Here is a 24836-nt window from a genome sequence, read left to right on the forward strand (position 1 = left end):
GTTGATTTGAAGCCTACCGGTTTCTGAGTTTGCTTTGAAATTGTTTTTTAATAATTTACAATTGGTCATAGATCCCACAGGGAAAAAAAAATATGTTTTCTTCTTAAAAATAATATTAACAATTGTTAACAGGGAAAGATGGAAAACATGAGACATATTGGATTCACGGTTTTTTTAAATAAAAATTATAGTTTTTAATGTTTAATATTGAACTTTTATATTCGCTAATGCTTGTATCTTCCAGTAAGAGATTTTCAAAGAATATAACAACAGTATTATTTTAGCTGTAGTAATTCCCAATCATAAGAGAAAAAAGAATCAGTTAATTCACAGCATAAACTATTTGTAGCAGCCAGTAACCAATGTATGTTAACTTTGAGCATTCTATTAAGAGTCATAGTTTGCTTTATTAAAACTAAATTTTGAAAATAAAAGGGTATAAAATCGTTATTATACTAAAATTGTTTAAACCAAGATGGTTTTTATATGTTCCTTTCTCACAATTTTCTGTGATAGTAATACGCACTACACACCTTTTATAAGTGTGTTACTACTTATTACCATATTCATATACAAAAATTTATTTTTAATTCACCATTAATTCAAATTTAAATAGTGGGGGATTTGTTGAAAAATTTTTATCAAATGCAGTATTATAAATTTTTTAGTTGTTTATGGCTTATTCATTTAGAAAGTTCTATAGGGACCACCGTCTCGCTGGCAGAAGAAATTTTCATGTGTTTACGTTTACGTTTGACAACTATGTTTACAGAAAGTTGCTGCGTCTGCGTGCACTTGACAGGTTCCTAATGCAGATTGAAATATGTTTGTAGTTTGTAAGTTTTTCTCGCTTTTATAATGTGGTCTTTTTTTTCGCGAGATCCATCAAAAGACTTTCCGTATGAAATAAGTGAACCTGTACCAGGTTTGGAAGCGACAAGTGTTTGGACTTTACATAAAGCGAAGAAAAAAGTAAGTTTGCATTTTAAATATAATATACACTGGATTTACAATATAAAATCCTGTAATGTACTGTGTGGTTTAAGACTTTGTTAATTTACTGTTCAAATGTTTACCAAGATAAACCAGTTTTTCGCTGCGGCTTACAAAATGAAGGAAATAATGCGGGTACAAATTTTGCTTACTCTCATAAACGGCGTTTTTAATTTCACTTGGACTCTGGCAAAATTTGATAGTAAGGACGCCAATGAATTCTGTGGAAATTGTTTGGTAAGAAGCATTAAAACAAAGTATTTTAGAGAAAACTTTTAATTAACTATAAGATTTAAATTACCGAGATTTCAATCACTGGTAGTTCTGAAAGGTTACCAATTTTGTAGAACATTAATAAAATATATATATATTTTTTACGTTGTGACATGTTTTCCGATCATTATCGAAGATGGCATTGTAGTACTTCCAAGTACCAAGTTTACCAGGAATTGACCGTTTTTATATATAGTAGTTATGATAGGTTAAGTTAAGTACATTAAAAATAGTTTAAAATCTTGAGAATTTTTGTTAGGTTAGGTTAGCTACATTAAAAATAATTTATAGTAGTGTGGATGGTAAATATGTACAGTCGCGGTAGATGCCAAAAAAAATGCTAAAAATCTGAAAATACTTTTATTCTGTGCCCTTTCACTTCCTCTTTTCAAATCAACCGGCGGAGGTAAGAAATTCCAAATACTTTAGGAGATATCAAATTTTTATATTTCATCATATGTAGAGTCGCGGTAGATGCCAAAAAAAATGCTAAAAATCTGAAAATACTTTTATTCTGTGCTCTTTCACTTCCTCTTTTCAAATCAACCGGTGTAGGTAAGAAATTCCAAATACTTTAGGAGATATCGAATTTTTTAATTTTCATCACAATACCTGCGTAGTATGCGGCGATCACCATTGTTTCTTGTCATAGATAATAAGGTTTCTTGTTTACGAGTATCATATTTCTTATTGGACAATTTTGTCACGTGACTGTTCCGTGATTGGCCAGTATTCAAATGAACCAATAGGTGATTATTTATTCCGTGATTGGTCAGTATTCAAATGAACCAATACTTGATTATTTATTCATTTATTGTTCAATACAATGTTTAATTAATCGGTCAACTTCTGCCGTGAACGACTACATCATTTCCTTATAGTGGCAAAGGAAATGTACCCGCCTCCAACTTAGGTGAGTTTTTAACGTTTCTAATTTTAAAGTATTATTTTTTTATTTGGATATTGTTGCGCAAGTATTAAGTAAAAAAAATTACGTGAGTTGTTAATGTTCATCATTTGTCCGGGTTTTGTTAGGTCAGGTCAGTTACATTATAAATAATTTAAAACTAAAGAACCATTAAATTAAATTCACATTATTTTTAATGTCCGCTTAGTTTCAAAGTATTTGTAATGTAACTGACCTGACCTAATCGACCATTTTATTTATTACGCATTCTCTTACACACGTCAAAATAAAAAATGGCGACGTTCGAAGGGTTAAGGGCGTTGTATTGCTAAATTAAAAAATTTGATATCTCATAAAGTATTTGGAATTTCTTATCTCCGCCGGTTGATTTGAAAAGAGGAAGTGAAAGAGCACAGAATAAAAGTGTTTTCGGATTTTTAGCATTTTTTTTTTGGCACCTACCGCGACTGTACATATTTACAGTGTGGATAGTTATTTAGGTTACCCACCTTAGATCTCTAACTTGATAGACTTTTAAATTGTTGAAATTTTGGTTTGCTACATTTTATATTGGTAATTCCTAACCAATTGTCCAAACAATTTTTAATTAAGTATTATTATTGTCGCTAACCTAATGGTTTATTCTCACAATATCACAGTATTTGTAATTTGTAACATAACCTCACCACTCTTAAAATGGCAGATAACTGGTAAACTACTTGAAATATCACAGTGCTCTCTTAGATAAAGATTGGAAAATATTTAGGAAATAAATCAAAACTTATGGAATGTTTATTAAAATTTTTATGGAAAAGTTGTTTTCCTTTAGAATTATCACATATTACATATATTGTAAGAATGTTTTGTTACTTTAGGTTAGCAACATAAAAAATACTTCATAATAGTGTGGACTGTTTGTTGGATTAGATTAGATAAGTAACGTTCAAAATAATTGATAATTGGTGAAGTTAGGTAAGCTACATTAAAGGTAATTATTTTACACCGTGGTTTTTTTCTGGAAATCAATAATAAAATTCATAAAATAATTGTTTAGAAAACTAGAAACATTTCTGTATTTACCTTGAACACAACATTTTTACATTTCATCTGGTTTCTGAGAAATCATAATTTGTAGCTTCCCTGTAATACCCATGTATTTATGCAGCCGTCACCTTTATTTTATGTTTTTATACATTGAGAATCACAGAATTGGGAAACTTAATATTCACAACAGTGCATTCCGACGCAGCATTTGTGCATGTTCTGTTCAAATATTTCAAATTTGATACATTGTGAAAATGGTAATTTGTATTAGGTTATCTCCATTAAGAATACTTTAATATATTGTGGAAGGTTAGTTAGATTAGTATAGTTACATTAAAAATACTGTAAAATTATTTTTAATGGTTGCTTAGGAATTACAACGTAGCATAGCAACCAGTTCACACAAGTCCCTCCTGAGGCTCGAATAGTTCCAAAGTTCACCGCTCGCATGAGCAATTCAGTAGCACATCTTACAGAATAAAAACATGCATGAAAGAACTCCATGTCATCTTTCATCTTTCATCTTTCATAGACATATGTGAAGGAGTAATTAGAGAATACTCAAGATACATTAAAAATACTTTTAAAACAAAAGTGGATGTTTGGTTAACTTAGTACAGCTACATTAAAAATACTGTGAAATTGTGTGAACAGGTGGTCAGGTCAGGATAGCTACATCGTAAATTGGTAATTCCTAAGCAACCATTAAAAATATATGAAAGTATTTTTAATGTACCTTTGCTAACCTAACTAACCATCCATAATGTTTAGAGTACTTTTAATGCAGCTAACCTAACTTAATGGACCATTCTCATTACTTAAGTTTTCCAAAACATAAATACATGGACCCACACAGGAAAGTTAAAAATGGTGGCGACCACGTCAATGCACAGGTATTGTAAACTATAAATGGTGATTTCTCATTAGGAATTAAAAACTCTTTTTTCAGAGTAAATAAAGGAACATCTTTAGTGTTCGAAAGAAGTATTTTCCTAATTTTATTATTTTATTTACGGAAAAGCTGCGACACAAGACTTTTATCACATTAAAAATTCTATAGGAATTACCAACCTAAAATTTAGCTAACTTTACCAAACTAGCTGTTCTGATGCTTTACACTATTTTTTATGGAACCTTCCCATCTTTGTCAAGAGCATAGATGTTTTTTTTTTATGAATAAGTTCCCTCCCCCCCCCCCCCCCCAATTAAGCCACAACTTTCCAGAATCTTTTATTTGTTATTTACAGAACTGTCTGCTTTATATGCATGTTTATTGCTAATGTTGAAGCAAATGTACCTACAACAAAATTGGGCAGATATATAGTTTTAAAAGTATATACCTAGTAAAAACATTAGAAAATTGTAATAATTTTAGGACTATAAATGTTGCTTGATTATCTCCTGATAAAGGATGATTTAAATTCTGACAAAATTTTATATAACTCAGAAGTGGAGATGGCTTTGAAGACTGAGGGAAATTTGGGTTTAGACAATATAAATTAGTAAAATGTAAGTGGGAAAATACAACGATGAAATACCTATGTTTAGTTAAGTGGGAGAACCACATGACAACAGCATATGATTATCTAGGTTTTGCCGAAAATTACAGCAAATGATAGCAATACACAAAATAAAATGGGGTGTTGTGTCATGGACATGGCCATGTGTCGTATACACATATGGCATACAGGATACATCAAGATTTTTATTTCAATACCATATATATTCACTGTAACTATTTTACACTAATATCGATAGATTTTGACAAGAGCTAGCGATTGAAACTCAATCAAACATCGTAGCTTCTCAGAGTCAAAAGTTATACTAAATGGAAATCTCGAAACACAGCAAAATAACCTCTAAATGGTGGCACTTCCCCCTCCACCGCGCGTGATGTGTCACAGTTCTCACTTAGCATAGCAAATTCTTTAATCCTTTAGCTATCCAGTGGTGTAATTAAATTTTGGATGGAGATGATAGATATGTAGCTGCAACACCAAACTGTATGCCCCGATTTGGTTATCATTCGTTGCTTGAATTGCCTCTCACAATGGAAGCAATTTTAAAGATGTATTCATGTCAAAAACCTTCTAGCACGGGTGCAGGTGCAGGTAGATGTTCTCCAATATTCCAAAATTATAAAAATTTTCTCATATTCTATGCAGCATAAATGTTTTGAATGTTTTTAATTCAAGATATCCATCATTAAATAACTTATAACGAATTTGATACTATGCCTATGATGGTAGTTATTAATTTATTTTAACCTACAAACACTATAATTTATCCCTTGCACTAATAAGTGTTCATATAAAAGTTTGTTTTGGACCAAGGTTTGGGATAATGTTTAGAAGGTTTGCAATAAGTTAGAAATAATTAGATAGTGTAGGCCTACATAGTAAGGAAGATTTAAGTTTTTTTATTTCAACCCCTGTTTTCCCAATAGTTTGTCTGATCAAATTGTTGTTTCAAACAAAAGTTTAAATAATTATTAGGGTTTAAACAATAGCTTTAACAGATTAGATACTATACCTACAAAGCAAAGTTATAGGCAAAGCAACTACATTATGAAAAAAAAATTTCAAATTCCACCAACAAAACACATAACTTACAACATGCCAATTAATAAAGTCTCAAATGGGTAAATCATACAATGAATGTACTTTAATCAAACAATTAAACAATGAAACTGTAGAAGATACTTTCTTCGTAGCAAATGCTTTTATTTTTAAATGTGGCAGATTCTCTTTTGAACAAAACTATACTACCTAACTAAAAGAGATCACCACGCTATGCCAAGTAATAAAATATCTGTTTACTACAAGGTTCACAAATGCTAGGGAAATTCAGAACACAATACAATCTTTTGCACCGAAAACATTATCAGGATTTGATGGAATATTGAACAAACTTCTTAAAAATTGTATAATTCAAACTAGTTACACTTCTTAGCACAATTTTCAATTCTTCATTGGAATTAGGTATTTTTTTGAGATATTGTAAGTATTCAATCATAAAACTTCATAAAAAAAATAACACAAATTTAGTATCCAACTATCACTCTCTCTTATTTCACCATTTTTTAAAATCCTGTTAAAACTCATGTATAGCAGATTGTCATTTTACTTATAAAGTAATGATTTCTTAACTATAGCTCAATTCGGCTTTCGAGCTGGTAGGTCAATAAACGAAGCTACATTTAAATTATCAACATATGTACTCGAAGCATTAGACCATAAAGAAAGTGATATTTTTTATGACCTGACAAAGGCTTTTGGCTGTGTGGACTACAAAATGATCTTAGATAAGTTAAAATACTTTGGAATCAGTGATGCAGCATTAACTCAGTTTACCTCTTCTTTATTAGAAAGGTTTCAACAAGTTACTATTAAAAATATATAAGATATGTATGCAACTTATTCTAATAAAGGCCACATCAAGCTTGTTGTTCCTCAAGGGGTCCATTCTGAGACCACTACTGTTTCTCGTACATATCAATGACTTGCCATCTATAATTTAATTTCTAATAAAGCTGAGGTAATTCTTTTTGCTGATGACACCAGCATATTACATCGCAACCACAACCGTCAAACCTTGCCATATCTCTTAGCACTATTAACCATGGACTAAAGTATAGTGGGTTTCTTGCAAATAATCATACTCTAAATTTGGATGAATCTAGCTTATTAAATTTTTTGGCATAAAATAAATAACAATATAGTGTACAGATCATTAATGATGATTCCAACCCTCGTGAAAGTCAGTCTACTAAATTCCTTATCTTACTGTTAGACAATACTTTATGTGGGAATGAGCAAATTAATAGCATTTTTCCTAAACTCAGTACAACATGTTTTGCATTATGTTAATCATCTCTTGTTTACAAATTTCCACTCAATGTCATTTGAAATCATTTTCAGGGCTTTATATTTACATCAATACAGGTCTTCCACGTCCAGATAAAAGCGATACAAATTATTGCAGATGCTAAGTACCAAGAATCATGTCGAGTATTATTCAAAACACAAATTTCTTGCCCTCATATCTGGACACATATATGCAGTAATTAACTTTGTTAAAAAATTCACAATACTTAGATAAGAATATTGACAGCCTTTACTCATGCAGGATCAACTGAATGTAAATTAATAAACTAAAAAAATTAATATATTTTCTTTTTACTGTCCATAAACCCCAAAAATATTGTCAACTTAAAATGCCTCTTTCTCAAAAAATTTTAACTGAATCTGCCCCGTATTATATTAACTATCAAGTTTAATGTCATTAGAAAGATAGTTGTCTAAAATAAACACCAGTTAATTATTATTATATATCTTTTATAAACTGTTTACAAGAGAAAATTGGCATTCAAATATTCAAATATTTTTATTTTATTTTAAAGCACGTATTTGATAAGTAAAATTAATTGGTGTATTGAATTTTCATAGATTTTTATAATTTTGCCAAGAATTCTCTTAAAGTATGTATTTTTAATTACAAAAAAAATATGAATCCTGAAAGTATTAATTTTGTTGTGTATAGTTGGTAGTTATACAACTCTTTCAAAGTGTTGGTAACCATTCATTGTACCTTACTGTGCTTTGATTGTGTTTCAGGGTGCAAATGAAGATGTATCTGTGTTTGTATTTGATGTCAGAAATGGCAGCGAAACTCAGTTCGAGGTAGCGAAAGCTGCAGTCAAAAGACTAAAGACGTTGCGTCATCCTAGTATTCTTACATATCTTGATAGTTTAGAGGTATGTTATTCATTATTATATAGTTTACTATAAATTACCACTATTAGTGCAGTTTGGAAATCTGTTAAACAAATTACATTTTCAAGATGGTTTTAACTTTTCAAAAAAATTACCGTTATTTTCTATTTGTAGATTTTTTGCAGAAAAATTAAATAGTGTCTACATATTAATGTAACTATGGACATGTGGGCTTATCTTTGTACCCTCCTCTAGATTTTTTCTATGAATAATCATAGAATATCACATGTATATCAAATCAGGTTAATTTTTTTTTGCCCACTACATCATTATTTGTGCTGTCTTGTGTCTTAAAAGCTTTCCTGCAGTAATGACAAAAATGTTTGTTCACAGTCCGACAAAGCGCTTTATTTGGCAACGGAGTATGTGGTGCCATTGCAGAATCACTTGGCTGAACTCTCTAAAGATGGTCAGCAGAGAGAGCTGTACCTAGCATGGGGAATTTTCCAAATCACAGTAAGTTAAAATATTTAGCTTTCCGTTTGAGCTTTGTGCAACTAAGTTTTCATTGTACTCAATTGTACCTAATGTTTACCGCATGCCTCACAACTTGTCCAGTTCACAGTGGCTTGCAACATCCACAAAGTAAACAGTGTTTTTGAAGTAAACATAATGCAGTAAGCTAGTTAGTTCTCTCTGGAGGGACGTTAATGCGGTGTCCCGTCTCTCTCGCAGAGAGCGCTGAGCTTCCTGAACAATGATGGAAACCTGCGCCACAACAACGTGTGCCTGCCCTCTGTGTTCGTCAACATGGCCGGCGAGTGGAAGCTCGGTGGGGTGGAGTACGTGGCAGGGGCCACGGAGGGCACGGGGCTGCCCATCAAGATCCTCCCCGCGCTGGAGAAGTACGACCCCCCTGAGAAGGCCGACCCCAGCAAGCAGAGGCACATCACTAAATGGTGCGCAGTCTCTCATGCAGTTTTGCCACTGAAGGGCTTGAGTTAGTCTCAAATAACATGTATGATACTTCATTTTCCTTTCATCATTGTGCCTGTAAATTTATCATGATAATGTTCTTGTATTGTATGTTTCTTCTTAACTTTTCTCAACACATATTCACTGAATATTGCCTAATAGCAATAAAATACTCACAATTGTTGATATATATATATATATATATATATATATATATATATATATCCACACATATGCATATATATATATATATGCACATATATAGGGTCACTTTTGTGACCATTTACAGCTTGAAATATTTAGTAAATAGCTAGTTTAAAAATTTTGCTTCAACAACAAATCAATGGAAGAGTGTTATTAAAATAAGCGTACAGGAAAACTAAGAGATTTAGTTGATAGCATTTATAAGAAAATGAACGAATCAGCATGGAATGTGAGACCAAGCCTTATTACTTTTTTCACCCTGAGGATGTTAATAATTTATGTGTGTTACTAGCAATTAATATTTATCTCTGAATTATTTGAAATACAACTGCATATTTTGTGCACAATTTTTGGCAGTAGATCCCTCCAAACTTATTGTGAAGTACAGTTATTCATTTAAATTCAGACTTGTGATTTTTTTTTTTTTTCCCTTTCAGAATTATAAGTTTTAGGACTTGTGCATTTAGTAACAGGCCTACAGTAAGTGAATGTTACAAGAGTTCATATATGTGGAATGCTGTGAGGAAGATGACTTATCTCCCATTCTCCCTGCAAAAACGCAGATTCATATCTGAAAACAATTAAGCATTGAAAATTTTAGCTTTTTCAGAACTGCTCATCATAAGGTGCATAAGACATTGACATGGCCGCGGCCTAACTGTCCTTATGCTAAGCGGAGGTTCGCGTCGATACATGTACTGAGATTAATTTGTGGGCGCCACCGTGCAAGGGGCACGGTCCCGGGAGAGACTCTTTTTCAGGGCCGTAACGTCGCCCATGTCAGGCGTGATTTTAACCCCCCTAAAGCCAATCCTAGTACTCGCCACTGGTCCGCTCTCAGCGTCGGGTACGCTCTTCACCTACGCAGTGGGCTCTTACTGTGTCCCACACGCCGTCACACTCAGGATTTTGAAATAAACAAATACAAATAAAATTGTATGCCCTGGTTTATTAGTTGCTACTTCGCCTACACCTATGATTATATCACACAACGCCTGCGGCACGAATCGGTTCACGTGGTGCGACCTGACCACGTGGTGACACTCTACAATTAGGTAATTAGCATAAAAAAAACCATAGTGGTCACTCATACAATTATTTAAACAGTCCCCCAGACCGAGAGAAGCTCCTAGGAATTACGAACTAAAGATTTAAGATGATTAAGATTTAACAGAATTACTTAGCAGTGCTGGCAAGCGGTGAGGTCCCCGGGGTGCTGATGCGTCTGCTCTCGGTCGGTGCTGGCGAAGGACTGGGGTGAGCTCAGGACTCTGCTAGCCTAACATGGCATCTTCGCGCCAAACCAATTACCGTTATACCTATTTACGATTACGTGCCACAGGAAGCTACAGGTAAAACATGAAACACTCTTAATAATTATTATATTACCTACACCTAATGCATGATAAAAACTATTAACTAAAATTACAACAATTTATTATTAATTAATGATAACCAGTCCGGCTTCGGCGGACTTCGGTTCGTCTCGTGCATGTTCGGTACGTCTTTTTGTTGTTTATTCCTTAACTAAATATTAATTACTTAAAGTATATAAAACACTCCCAGCTGATCTACCGTCACACGCCACTTGGAGAAAAATAAGCAAAAAGAGAATTACAATGTTCATCTCTAGTTAAAGGGGTGTGGTGCACTGCTGCTACAGCACCCTTTTGACGTCCGTGGCGCGCTATTCAAACACAACCACCCGACTACGTACTCAAGACGTAGCGGCTGCCAGTACGGGAAGAGGGACGGGGGGTGAGGGGAAAGGTGGCGTAGGCTGACCAGGCTTCTGGGGCCCAGGCCCGGTTGACGTCAACATGTTTTGATTAGAAAAGTACATAAAGTATATTTAATAAATTTGAATTTACCTATTGTATCCAGCTACTTACTCTTAAACTTATGAATTGGCGTTGTGACGCAAGTGTGGGCACATGACCTGAAAGCCTAAAGCTTAATTGTTTTTGTCTGTGGCTGTTTTCAACTTTGTGCTTCTTATATTTTCTTATTCATTTTGCTTAGCAACACCCGTACTGCTGTTGTTTACTTCCCATTAAAAAAAGCTAGGAATACAAAAAAGTGAAGATCTCCAGCATCTGATTGGAGCTGTGTATTTTCCTGTGGCTATAAGACGGAGTTCAATTTTTAACCTAATTTGGTACATTTTGTATAAAGGTTAAGTAGGTTATCATGTATCAGCATTATGCAAGGATGAAATTATTAACAATTAATCATGCAATGCCAGCTGTTTGAAACTCACATAATATTTCATATCTAAGCAGCATTTGAAGCAAAAAGTACATAATTTTAATATTTTTTTCCATGAATAATAAGTTACTTTTTATAACGTTTAGTGTTTACAGACATGTCAAAATACAATTGGCCTCATTTAATGGTAAGAAATTTGACATAAGAATTTAACAAACTAATGTTACTAACATATGGTACTATTCAGTACACAAAGAAGTCATTTATTTTGTAAAAGAATAATGTAAATTGGTGAATTCTTTCCTGGTTACGTATTTTAAAATATGCATGTTAGGGATATTCTTTTTGAATAATTATGTAAATAGAAAAGTATCTGCATGACATGACAGACATCTTGTTTACTATGATATTTTTATGACTCATAATGAGTCATATTCCACCACTTTTTAGCAGTTTATGTCAATAACTACATCTTGAAGTATCTGTTAAGAATGGTTTCCACTTCCTGATCTCGGCCATCATTAAATGACTATTCATGGTCATAGGTATCCTGTAATTGGTTAGCTATAAAAAAATGAACGTTATGTGCCGTGTATTAGGGATTTAGGCACGTTTTATTTAAAATTTTGTAATATTAAATATTTTTGAAAATATATTTTTTTTTTCCTTTTCTCTCATCTTATTTTCTTTACGGCCAGACCCTCAGCCTCTGTTCTCAGAGGCGAGCTGATTTTCTTTCCCAGCCTCATGCTAGGCTAGCATTCTGGCTAATATTTCTCCCGCCTCCAGGCACGTCGGGGCCGGTAACTTTATTTCTTCGCGTGACTACCTTTTGCTAAGAGCAGCTTGTGAAGCAGTGCTGAGCCCTGCTAACTCTGTCACGAATCGGTATAAGGTTCACTAGCAGCAAGACACGACAGGAGGATCCCGTGGGCCTTGTGTCCCACAGACCATGCGTTTTTTGAATCCACCCCCCGCCTGCTCACCCACCCTCTCTTCTCAGAAGTGGCTAGGAGCGACGACCGCTCGAGTGCGTTAACCGAAGTCAAGGCCATCTCAGGCTTGACAGCCGCAGTTACGATTCTGCACCTTAACGACACCTAGCGACGGCTGTGGTAACTAATGCCACTTGTGAGGCGTCGGCAGCGCCGACACTACCGCGCTCGCGCGGAGGTAACGACAACCTCTCCCCTCCTTATGTCTCAGGCCGCTAGGTGGCACCACTGGTTACTCCATTACCCCCTAGCTTGACACTCTCGTCGGTCACAAGTCGATTTATTAGTACTTCCTCTCGCCACCAAAAGATAGCGCCTCAGTCGCGCAGTCACTCCAGTAAGATCTATTTTTTTATGCCGGACACCTTCGGGTGGGCTCGGTAATTTTCGGCTCAGAGCCTAACCCCCCTCCCATTCTCTAGAGACCCCGCGCTTATGATATTCTGGTGATATCCCGCTCTGAACTTACTTCGGTGCGCGCCTCCTGACTGACTGGTACCGTTTGTATCTGCGATCTTCTGCGAATCATCGACATTGTATATTATGTAGTCTTCTCAGACTAAAGGGATGGAGTCCCTAGCTAAAATTATTAACCAGTCAGTAGTTTAGTTGAAAGTAGAGAAACTTAGTATTTTTATATAAATTAATTTTTTAATTATTCATGATGACTTCCTTGGCTACCGCGAATCGTGGTTCGAGTTTGCGGAGACGAGACGCCCTCTCCTGAGCGCCAGGACCAACACCTTGTTTTGGTAAGTCTTGACGTCATTCCCCCCTTTTATTTTCCTTCTATTGGCCTTTTGCGCCATTTAAGCATACTGTCTGGAAACAGGTCTAATTCTTTGGAATTTGGACTTCTGTTTCAGACAGGGTTCCAAGTTTGGGGCAACCAAAATCCTCTGCCAGAACCTCTGGAGTCGGTTCCTGCGCAGAATCCAACATCATTAGGCCTACTACCTTGATAACCGTCTACCTACAGCCCCGGGTGATACCCGCATAATTCTATCTTTTTATTCACGAACCCAAGATTAGTGTAACCCAGTTAAGACAGCGGACAGTAAAAGGCAGTTCGAGGAGAAGAAAGTTATATTATGTTTTGGAAGGACTATATGTACAATCTTTAAAGTTACCAATGTTAAGTTCATTCTTGTTTTCAAATATTTTAATTTTTGTTATACATTCAGGGCCGGCCCTATCGTAAATAACGTTAAGGAATATCATATAATAAGTGTAATTGTGAGTTATGTAAATAAGATCACTTAACAATGAAAAACAGACTTTACTAAGGAAAATTTAATCTATCAAAAAAAAGAACAGTGATTAATAAAATAAGGAAGTCTATAGACGTAACAGTTGTTTTTATTTATTTAATATATAATAACGATCCTTTTACTCCCAAGTATTTGTAGGGAGTCCCTAAATTTTCTTTGTTTACTCCTAGTGTCGCCTCTGTTGTTGACTTTTATAGTTATTAATTGAGGGCCTCAGTAATCAAAGCTTCCAAATCTTTTAATCTTATTATTCAATTATTCTTTAAGACACTTGGGGTATTACAAAATGGTAGCAGAGCGTGGTTACGTCTATAGGCATACCTAATTTGAAAGGTCATACCTAAAATTAAAATTTAAAAAAAATTGAATAAAAATTTTTTTTTATATTTTTTTTGTCACTTAGAATTTTTTTGTAGTAAGTAATTTGTGAACTGTCCGCTGATACACGTAGTAGCTAAATTGACCCTTGAATCTTAAAATTATCATAAGTTTTGTGTGTTTACATTTGAGCGCGCACTGTGAGCAGCTGGCTGGCTGCCCACCCACGCAACTCGGGCCGCGCGCGTGGCTTATCAACAGAGACGTGTCCGCTGGACAAGATACTCCCTCCCCCCCCCCCCCACACCCCTAGTTAAAGGCGCTACGCGCCAAGGTCAGTCCTGCCGGCTGACGTGACGATCCTTGTAGGTACCCTGTTGTGCAAGCTAACCTGACAGCTTGTTACACCCGAGTACACTGTTCATTTCCCGACGCGGGTAGTAATAATAATAATAAATTATGAAGGCACATACTTCCCACGCAATAAAGCAATTGTTTTAATCATAAGCTAGTTTTAAGTGTATACCTAAGTTTAAAGTTTAAGAGATAATTTTAAGAGGGTAGTGTTTGTTTTGTGTAATACTATGAATCCGGACAGGATGATTACTCCGGAGCTATTACTAGTAGATGAATTAAGTTACGAGTTGCAGTTGCGTAATTTACCAACTACTGGAAATGCGCAAGAGCTGCGAAAGAGGCTTCGAGCCGCAGTACGTGATAAGTTACCTACCTCAGTACATAATCTAAATTTAGAAATACTCGAGGAATTCAACATAGCTTGCTCCAAATTTTACGACATAGCTGCTTTCGTAAGTTATTCAGATGTGGAAGAGAATTTGCCCAATGTAAAGCGACACATTATGCGATTAGAGCATGTCACCAGACGACTGGAAAATCTTGTGGTACTTTCCGCAGATGTGCTCAATGGTGTTTATCGAACAGAGCTAAATTGTTGTCTGCAGCAGACAAACGCCTTCCAAATTAAATTGAAAGCTAGGGCAGCCCAATTAGAAACTCAACAGGACCTCCGGGCCAACATTGCCCAGGCAGAAAACCTAGGAATGGAAACACTAGGAAATGTAGAGAGTGAAAATCCGGAATTTCCTCAGGAAATAGATGGCGCCAGGCAACCCATTGCCTTCGCCTCACGTACATTAACTTTTTAGGAAAGGAAAGCATCTTCAGTGTATGAATTGGAATGTTTAGCAGTAGTTTTTGGTATTGATAAATTCCGACAGTTTCTGGAACATAGGGAATTTCTATTGGAAACTGATAATCAGGCGCTCGCTTGGCTGTTAGCTCACCCTAAACAATTAGGAAAACTTGGAAGGTGGATCACCAAAATTTCTTCTCTCAAATTTAATATTCAACATATTCGCGGTACTCAAAACATTGTGGCTGACACACTTTCTCGAATGTTCAAGAACCCCTCCGAAACAATATCTCAGGAGGAACCTCAGATTTCGTGTCAGGCACTCCTAACCGATTTCCCCTTAGCTTTTCAGGACATACAAACACATCAACAAGTCGACCCATATTTGGCAAAAATAATTGAACAAGTTAAAGCGGGTACAGCTCCGAAATTTTATAAGTTAGCTAAAGGTCTCCTACAAAAACGTACACAACAGTCAAGGCACTTTAAAATTGTTCTTCCACAAAATCTGCGTGATATGATTTTCACATATTACCATAGTTCACCTCTCGGTGCCCATTTAGGTATTTATAAAACCATTCAAGGTATCCGACGCCATTTTATTTGGAAAGGAATGCACCGGGACATTACACAGCGAGTTAAGTTATGTAAGCTATGTGCACTAAGTAAACCTGCACAAAATACACAGTACGGTTTTCTTGCCTCAGAAGTAGCCGAAAGACCTATGCAAAAACTTTTTATTGATTTTGTGGGGCCATTTCCCCGATCCAAATCCGGACACTCTATGCTTCTTGTGGGCATAGATGCCTTCTCGAAATTTGTTTGGCTTATTCCACTCCGTAAGGCTACAGCTGACACCACTGTGCGTGCATTACAAAATCACATTTTTAAAACTTCAGGATTACCGAACATAATTGTATCCGACAACGGAACACAGTTTACATCCAGAACTTTCAAGAACATGTGTTTCTCGCATGGTATACAGCATGTGACAACATCGCCTTACTACCCTAAACCCTCGCACGCGGAGAGATTTAATAGAAATCTTCGTTCGGCGCTCATAGCGTTCCACGCGAATGCGCAGGAAAAATGGGACAGTAATTTGGTGTGGTTACAGATGGCATTTAATTATGCCCGACATGAAGGACACAAATCCACCCCATTTGAGATTATGTTTACTTATAAGCCCAACACACCCCTTTCCAATCTTTGGTCTCTCGAAGACCTACTACCGGATGATCCCAAGGACATCACGGAGATTTGGAGAAAGGCGCGTAGGAATTTAAATTTGGCTCACCAAACAAGTCAGAGAAGGTACAATAAGTACCGCTCCCCTAACCCATACAGGGTAGGTGACACGGTAATGTGCAAAGCACATCCGCAGAGTAAGGCCATCGATAAGCGATCGGCCAAGTTATCGTATCGCTGGACTGGACCATTACAGATCCAACGGTTTCTAACCCCAGTGACTGTGAGTCTAGCCGACCCCAGTTCCGGAGAGTATGTGACACGAGCGCACATCTCCCACCTTAAGAAAGCGCATCCGAATTTAAAATAGGGGCGATTACTTTCTCTAAGCCTTGGCATGCCAGATATAAATATATATACTTAAGACTCAATAAGGAGTTTAACTGAAGGATACAAAACCTAGGTAGTAACATTAAGTAACAATAAAAATCCATGGTACTAGTTTGTAAGAAAACTTAATATAAGGTGTTAGTTTAAGTGGCCACTTAAGTTTATAATTTTATTTAAGATAATAAATTTAATCATGTTAGTCATTAAGAATGTGCACATTAGTTCATAAGAGTGTTTGATATTTTTTTTGTGTTTTAGCATGTAAGTAGTAGGATACAGGCGAACCTGGTAACTCGTCCTACTGAAGTTTTTGGTTTCTTGTTTTTGCTTTCCCCTAAGCTCCGCTTTAACGCGGGGGAGTATGTGCCGTGTATTAGGGATTTAGGCACGTTTTATTTAAAATTTTGTAATATTTAATATTTTTGAAAATATATTTTTTTTTTTCCTTTTCTCTCATCTTATTTTCTTTACGGCCAGACCCTCAGCCTCTGTTCTCAGAGGCGAGCTGATTTTCTTTCCCAGCCTCATGCTAGGCTAGCATTCTGGCTAATATTTCTCCCGCCTCCAGGCACGTCGGGGCCGGTAACTTTATTTCTTCGCGTGACTACCTTTTGCTAAGAGCAGCTTGTGAAGCAGTGCTGAGCCCTGCTAACTCTGTCACGAATCGGTATAAGGTTCACTAGCAGCAAGACACGACAGGAGGATCCCGTGGGCCTTGTGTCCCACAGACCATGCGTTTTTTGAATCCACCCCCCGCCTGCTCACCCACCCTCTCTTCTCAAAAGTGGCTAGGAGCGACGACCGCTCGAGTGCGTTAACCGAAGTCAAGGCCATCTCAGGCTTGACAGCCGCAGTTACGATTCTGCACCTTAACGACACCTAGCGACGGCTGTGGTAACTAATGCCACTTGTGAGGCGTCGGCAGCGCCGACACTACCGCGCTCGCGCGGAGGTAACGACAACCTCTCCCCTCCTTATGTCTCAGGCCGCTAGGTGGCACCACTGGTTACTCCATTACCCCCTAGCTTGACACTCTCGTCGGTCACAAGTCGATTTATTAGTACTTCCTCTCGCCACCAAAAGATAGCGCCTCAGTCGCGCAGTCACTCCAGTAAGATCTATTTTTTTATGCCGGACACCTTCGGGTGGGCTCGGTAATTTTCGGCTCAGAGCCTAACCCCCCTCCCATTCTCTAGAGACCCCGCGCTTATGATATTCTGGTGATATCCCGCTCTGAACTTACTTCGGTGCGCGCCTCCTGACTGACTGGTACCGTTTGTATCTGCGATCTTCTGCGAATCATCGACATTGTATATTATGTAGTCTTCTCAGACTAAAGGGATGGAGTCCCTAGCTAAAATTATTAACCAGTCAGTAGTTTAGTTGAAAGTAGAGAAACTTAGTATTTTTATATAAATTATTTTTTAATTATTCATGATGACTTCCTTGGCTACCGCGAATCGTGGTTCGAGTTTGCGGAGACGAGACGCCCTCTCCTGAGCGCCAGGACCAACACCCTGTTTTGGTAAGTCTTGAAGTCATTCCCCCCTTTTATTTTCCTTCTATTGGCCTTTTGCGCCATTTAAGCATACTGTCTGGAAACAGGTCTAATTCTTTGGAATTTGGACTTCTGTTTCAGACAGGGTTCCAAGTTTGGGGCAACCAAAATCCTCTGCCAGAACCTCTGGAGTCGGTTCCTGCGCAGAATCCAACATCATTAGGCCTACTACCTTGATAACCGTCTACCTACAGCCCCGGGTGATACCCGCATAATTCTATCTTTTTATTCACGAACCCAAGATTAGTGTAACCCAGTTAAGACAGCGGACAGTAAAAGGCAGTTCGAGGAGAAGAAAGTTATATTATGTTTTGGAAGGACTATATGTACAATCTTTAAAGTTACCAATGTTAAGTTCATTCTTGTTTTCAAATATTTTAATTTTTGTTATACATTCAGGGCCGGCCCTATCGTAAATAACGTTAAGGAATATCATATAATAAGTGTAATTGTGAGTTATGTAAATAAGATCACTTAACAATGAAAAACAGACTTTACTAAGGAAAATTTAATCTATCAAAAAAAAGAACAGTGATTAATAAAATAAGGAAGTCTATAGACGTAACAGTTGTTTTTATTTATTTAATATATAATAACGATCCTTTTACTCCCAAGTATTTGTAGGGAGTCCCTAAATTTTCTTTGTTTACTCCTAGTGTCGCCTCTGTTGTTGACTTTTATAGTTATTAATTGAGGGCCTCAGTAATCAAAGCTTCCAAATCTTTTAATCTTATTATTCAATTATTCTTTAAGACACTTGGGGTATTACAGTTAGTATTCAACAAACATTTCTGGAACATCTGGTATCAGCATTGATGTATGTCTTACAGACAAGTGCTGATTAAGGAGGTGAGATAGGAATCAAAACACACCATATTGGTTTCACTTTTAACTTCAGACATTCCATTAAACTGTTTATTAAGCTTAAACTAAGCCAAGTTTTTAATATCAAACGATAGAAAAATTTTTAGGGCCAGAAAAAATAACTGTTTTAACCAAGATGGTGTTTGTGGTTCTTAGCTTCTCCCCCTTGATCTAGATTTCCATCAAACAAATGAGAAGGTGTTATGAGGTCAGACTTCCTGTCCGCAGCTCTACTGACATGTGGGGACTGGGCTGCCTCATTTGGGAGGCGTTCAACGGTCCTCTGCCACAGCAGTCCGCTCTCAGAGACTTGGAAAACGTGAGTTGTAATCATGCTGTACACTTTGTCCACAGAGAACTAACAGGTCTTTGACAAACAAAAAAATTAGCAATATTTGGTGCTCTTTTTTTTTGTGTCACTCTGTAGAAATTAAGATACTAAAGTTCTAACAGCTGATCACAAGTGTTATTGTAAAATTAAAACTAATATCATGTGAGAATTAAACCTGAAGGTGTAACTTCATCAATGGAGAGACATAGTAATTCCTACTTTTGGCAGCATCCTGTACAGGTGTGTAAAATCGACACTGAAGGATGTTGCGACACTAGGAGCTGTGTACTGACTTGAATAAAACCAGGAACCTCGAGTGACTGCATTCTTGTGTCCGTGTTACTTCTCCCTCTGCTCCCACAGATGACCAAATGTCCTCTCCACTGCCGTTGGGTTGCTTCCTTCCTTCAGCACTCACTCCAGCGAGTACTCGTTCAGCCCGAATCCCAGACTACGTTTAAAACAAGACTCGTCATCCAGGAGAAGTTCCATCTCTTATTTTGACAGCACTAGAACTTACTCCCACTCCTCGCTGACTCTACTCTGAATCACTGGCCGTTGGTTGCTCGCAGCCTGTCATTATCTCGTGGTAAAATGGCTTATGGCTCACCATGCCCACTTTGGCTGAGTTCTCATTCTGCACCTTACTCGTGTGGCAAATAGCTCGGCAAACTTGCGTTGATAGTTTAACTAGCTGGACCACAACAATTTCTCCTGGAGTCACGCTGCCCAGTTTTCGTTCTGCAAATCACAAATCTAGCGAGTAAGGCATACCCGCTCTTCATCCCAGACACTTGTACTTAAACTTGCCTGGCATGGTCAGGTCCTCTGGCTTCCCGGCTGGCGAAGACTTCTTCTGTTTCTCCAGAGTCCAGCATACTTCCCAGTTCCGACAACCACTGATTCCTGAGAGTATCAGTCTGCTTGCTTATGTTTGTGTGCCCTTGTGTGGAGGGTCTGTTAATATACCCGCCCCCACCTCTAACATCACTGTGTATTTTTTTGCTACAAAATAACAGTGCATTGATCTCCTCACAGTCACGCTTGCACTGTCAAAACAATTACACTGTGAAAGTTTTCTAAGTTTTTTTTCTCAGTGAAACTTTGTTTTGCCTATAAACTCGAGAGTGCATGTAACAGGTGTACACCCCATGATAATGCATTAGGTTTTTTATTTATCTGTTTCACGTTTTCATACCTTCTGTTAACACGTGCATACAAGTTGTACACTTATCACAAATGCCAATTTTGATGTGTTACTCAAGAATAGGGATGGGGCGAATCCTGATTTCCTCGAATCCGAATCCTAACTCAAATCCTCGACTGGAATTGCCGAATCTCGAACCCGAATCCGAATCTTTTAACAGATGATGTCCACATATCTAATGTAAGTGAGATGTATTCTGCTTGCACTAAAAGTCCCTTGACTTTATCACATGTAGTTTGGTACATTTCTGGTATAGCCTAAGTGTATATAAAGACAAAAATATTTTCTTGAGAAATTTCAGTTTCAGTACAGATTAGCGGTTAGGATTTTTTCTATAAATAAGCTAGAGGTCTGCGAGCCTAAGAATTTTACTTCGAGCCGAGCTCGAGCTTTTGTGGTACAGTTACACTTTTGGGAAATTATTTTTATCTTAACCTTAGTATAATGTTTGAATAAAGTATTAAAATGAAGTGGGCTTATTAATTTTGGGTAAGTATTGACAGTGTGTGTTTACATTTTGCACTGCTAGAAAAAAATAACATTTTCTTTCCCATTGAATCTTACCTGTTTCCATTGGTTTATTAGTAACTGATATCATCCAACTAACATAACCAAGTATATGTTTGTGTAAATGTAACATATCTTTGGGAAAATTTCATCCTTGTCAATTTTTCTGGAGTCCTTACTGAGCTTCAACAAACTTAGCACCAAAAATCATGTTGTTTGAAAAGTACATTCACATTGTTTCAACATTTCCACTTTTCAGCACAATAATTCTGAGAGAGATTGTCACAGAGTATTAAATTCTGTTCTTTAATCTATCATGCAGAACAATAATTTGTTCTGCACGTTCAGGAGTTAAATTAGCTCTACGATTGGAGATAGTGTTTCCAGCAGAAGAGAAGCGTCTATCGCTGGCAACCTGCTTGGCTGGAATGCTTTAGTAAAATTGCTTAACCACAAAATTAGTGTCATAAATATCTGTAACTGGTCATTAAAGTTTAATCAATTGAAAGTAATAAAATAAAAGCATTTTACTTCATTCAATTTACACTTGCAAAAAAAAAAAACATACACACATAAACCTACATGGAAATTAGTCTTTTTCAATATCCTGAAATCTGAAATATGTTTACTCATGTCATTAAATGTAGAGCTGTATTGAAGAAGCCGATTTTGCCAATATTTAGTTGAATCGGCATTTCTGCCGACTTCCGATACAGTACGCTTGTTAATTTTCGGCCGATATTACTGAAAAACGAAAGAGACTGACATAACCTAAAAATCCACGAGTACCATTTTCACTTTTCGTAGTAGTACTGCATTCTTTCACATCACATTATTTCTTAGAAAATGTGCCAACCGTACATAACAAAGTTTAACATCCTTTTTTTTCAACAATGTTCTTTAATTTAATATGTCATAAATAAATAATACATTACTATCACGGTAAATATAGTGCAAATATGGTAGCCATCATGCTTCTGTAGTAATTATGGTATCTATAAAGAATCTTTAGTTCTTATTATGGTAATTATCTTAAAATATCTATTGGGTTTGTACTGTAGTTATGGTAAATCATTCATATTTCTTCGTATGTTGTTGTTCATTTGTCTTTTTTTCATATTTACGTGCGCCATTATTTGAGACAGAAAGTTTCAGAAAAAATTTTAACGGACTTTATGTCACACATTTAATGGCGTAAATGATGAGACCTCGGGCAATTTAAACGCTTTATACGGAAAAACCTAACATGCGGGACCTAGTGAGTTTTACTGTTTTTTTTTTTCCCGTAAATAGTAAAAAACCGAATCCTTTGACGAATCCTATATCAGACCCGCCGAATCTTCGAATCCCTAGGATTCGGCGGATTCGGCGGATATTGGATTCGGTCGCCCCATCCCTACTCAAGAATGCATGTGCAGTGGGCAGAAAGAAGAAACTAAAAAGTGCTTGATTAAAGTGTGAACCAACAGGGCTTTAGTTGTGTTCCTTTACTGATGATAGCAGCCAAATGTCAGAACAGGGTCTGGTGTTTATGTTATATTTGTGTTGCTATTTTTTTTTTACTTATAGCAATAAAATATATATTCAATAATGTGCAGACTCTTTTGTACTTAACAATTTTCAAAATATTAAAAATATTTTGCTATAATGGTAGACTTTCAGTATTTTATAATGATGATTCCATTAGTTTCAATGTTGTAACAGATAGGGTTATGGTGGTTATTGGTCAGGCCACCAAAGTAATACTGGTACGAATTCCAGTGGGATCACACACCCTAACTTTTCATAAGGTGGTAACGAGATGGACGTTGCCTTGAGCCAGTGCATTTTCTCAGTGTACTACCGTGTTACTTCCACCTTCCCCAATCTAAATCATTCTGTCATTGTTCCATTATCATCTCATAGGTAGGGATAAAATTATGTGGTTTATTGGGATGAAATCAAAATAACACCAAAAAGCATGTCAGTGCATCATAAACACCAAAATTCAAGTTAATACCATCACAAAGCATTGAAATGTAATTAAAATCATGAAAATGCCAATATTTTCATTCAAAGCTTAACTCTAGTGACACATACATAATCTTTAAATATTAAATTCAATGAAAGTAATTTATTTAGCATGATGTTTTATCCACAAGTTAATAAAACTAAGATTGGAAAATTTTACTCTTTTGCATCTTGCAGCTGTTTTTAGTTACATACTCATTTTGACATTACGACCATAGAACATTTTTCAAACACAGAAATACTAAACATATTTGTTTTATTTGTTCTGAAAAGTTGGACATGCTTATTACAAATCATTATATTAAAAAGTGCATCGAGTATCAGTCAAAAATACATTGTTTTGGAAAAATTACTATCATAAACATTTAAGTATCCAATTTTGTTCAGTAATATGCTATCTTTTTTAATACAGATTACATAAAAAAATATAACCATAACACCAAAATCAACTTTTAAAAATGAAATTGGCCTGAAAATAAAACCATAAAATCTTGTCTCTACTCGTAGGTCATGGGTGAAGCATCCAAATCCTGACCACTCAGCACTAGCTACCACCAGTGTGACACGAGATCTTCCATTTGTACTTCATGACAGATTCCAAAGCAGTTGAGCACTGCTTACTGTGAGCTGGTCGGTGCCAACCCCGCGTCTCGGCCAAACCCGGCCGACATCATCACGAGGTGTCGAAAAGTGGGTGGGTACTTCAAGAATGACCTTGTTGACACGCTGCTCTTCCTGGAAGAGATTCAGATCAAGGACAAGAGTGAAAAGAATCGCTTCTTCATGTCGCTTCCGCCGCAGCTCGACAACTTTCCCGAGAATGTGTGCAAACACAAGATCCTGCCCCAGCTCATCACTGCATTTGAGTATGGTGATGCTGGCTCCGCAGTTCTAATGCCTATGTTTAAGGTTAGTCATTAGTTCTGTATGTATCTTACAAAAGTAAAATTTCTCTGATTCGGCATGTTTGGGACCATGGCTGTACCGGATTGATGATTTTATCAGATCATCATCAATATAGTCCTAACAGCAATACCAAAGTATTATTGTATATTGTATATATGTATATGTGTGTGTGCGTGTGTGTGTATATATATACACACACATATTATAATGGTGTTTGAAAAACGTTGTAATAAATGCTCCATAGAAAGAAAGAAAAACGTGAGCTAGTATTTCAGTACTTGCAGTGATGTGTAACATCTAACCTCGGTAACGAGCAAATTAATGTGTTTTCATGTTGCAAATACACTTATAAAACGAAACTCGGACACGAGTAATAATCTCGACCCATATATATACGGTGTGTGTATTACAGAATTTCTAGAACAATAGAATGTCGGATGAAAGGCCTTTCACTGTAATTAATCTGACTTGGTTGTTTGACATTTTTAAATGATTTCATGTTAGATTTGCAGTTGGAAGGTGCAAATGGTAAAGAAATTTAGTTGTAGAAATTATATTAAGTTTTTGCCTTGTCAAAATTTAAAGATAAAATTGTAAAGCTGATAACATGTCAGACAAATTTTTTTTTAATGGTAATGTAATGAATAAACCAAAACTTAATTGCATGTGTGCAAACACAATCTTTTACTTTTAATTTTTTTTTTTTAAGAAATGCATGTTCTAAAATTAAAATTATAGTTACCAAAGAAATACTTGATTGGTATTATATGTTTGTATATTCATATAATTTTTATCCACCTGTTTTTTTATATTTTTTAT

At 36.2% G+C, this 24836-nt stretch overlaps 1 protein-coding gene across 2 annotated transcripts in view; it reads left to right on the forward strand.

Moving 5' to 3' along the window:
* The first annotated feature begins 354 nt into the window (after nt 1-354).
* Nucleotides 355-24836, forward strand: part of LOC134530715 (N-terminal kinase-like protein) — a 73787-nt gene continuing 49305 nt past the window's right edge. The window contains exons 1-6 of one of the 2 annotated variants that reach the window (XM_063365822.1): nt 355-972; nt 7834-7974; nt 8326-8448; nt 8668-8891; nt 19285-19375; nt 23706-24020. In XM_063365822.1, coding sequence (XP_063221892.1) covers nt 859-972; nt 7834-7974; nt 8326-8448; nt 8668-8891; nt 19285-19375; nt 23706-24020 — 1008 coding nt within the window. In that variant the 5' untranslated portion in view covers nt 355-858. The remainder of the gene's footprint in view (nt 973-7833; nt 7975-8325; nt 8449-8667; nt 8892-19284; nt 19376-23705; nt 24021-24836) is intronic. The other variant, XM_063365823.1, reaches the window with a different exon arrangement.

Source organism: Bacillus rossius, chromosome 3 (genome assembly GCF_032445375.1).
Source record: "Bacillus rossius redtenbacheri isolate Brsri chromosome 3, Brsri_v3, whole genome shotgun sequence".
In the NCBI taxonomy this organism is placed as follows: domain Eukaryota; kingdom Metazoa; phylum Arthropoda; class Insecta; order Phasmatodea; family Bacillidae; genus Bacillus; species Bacillus rossius.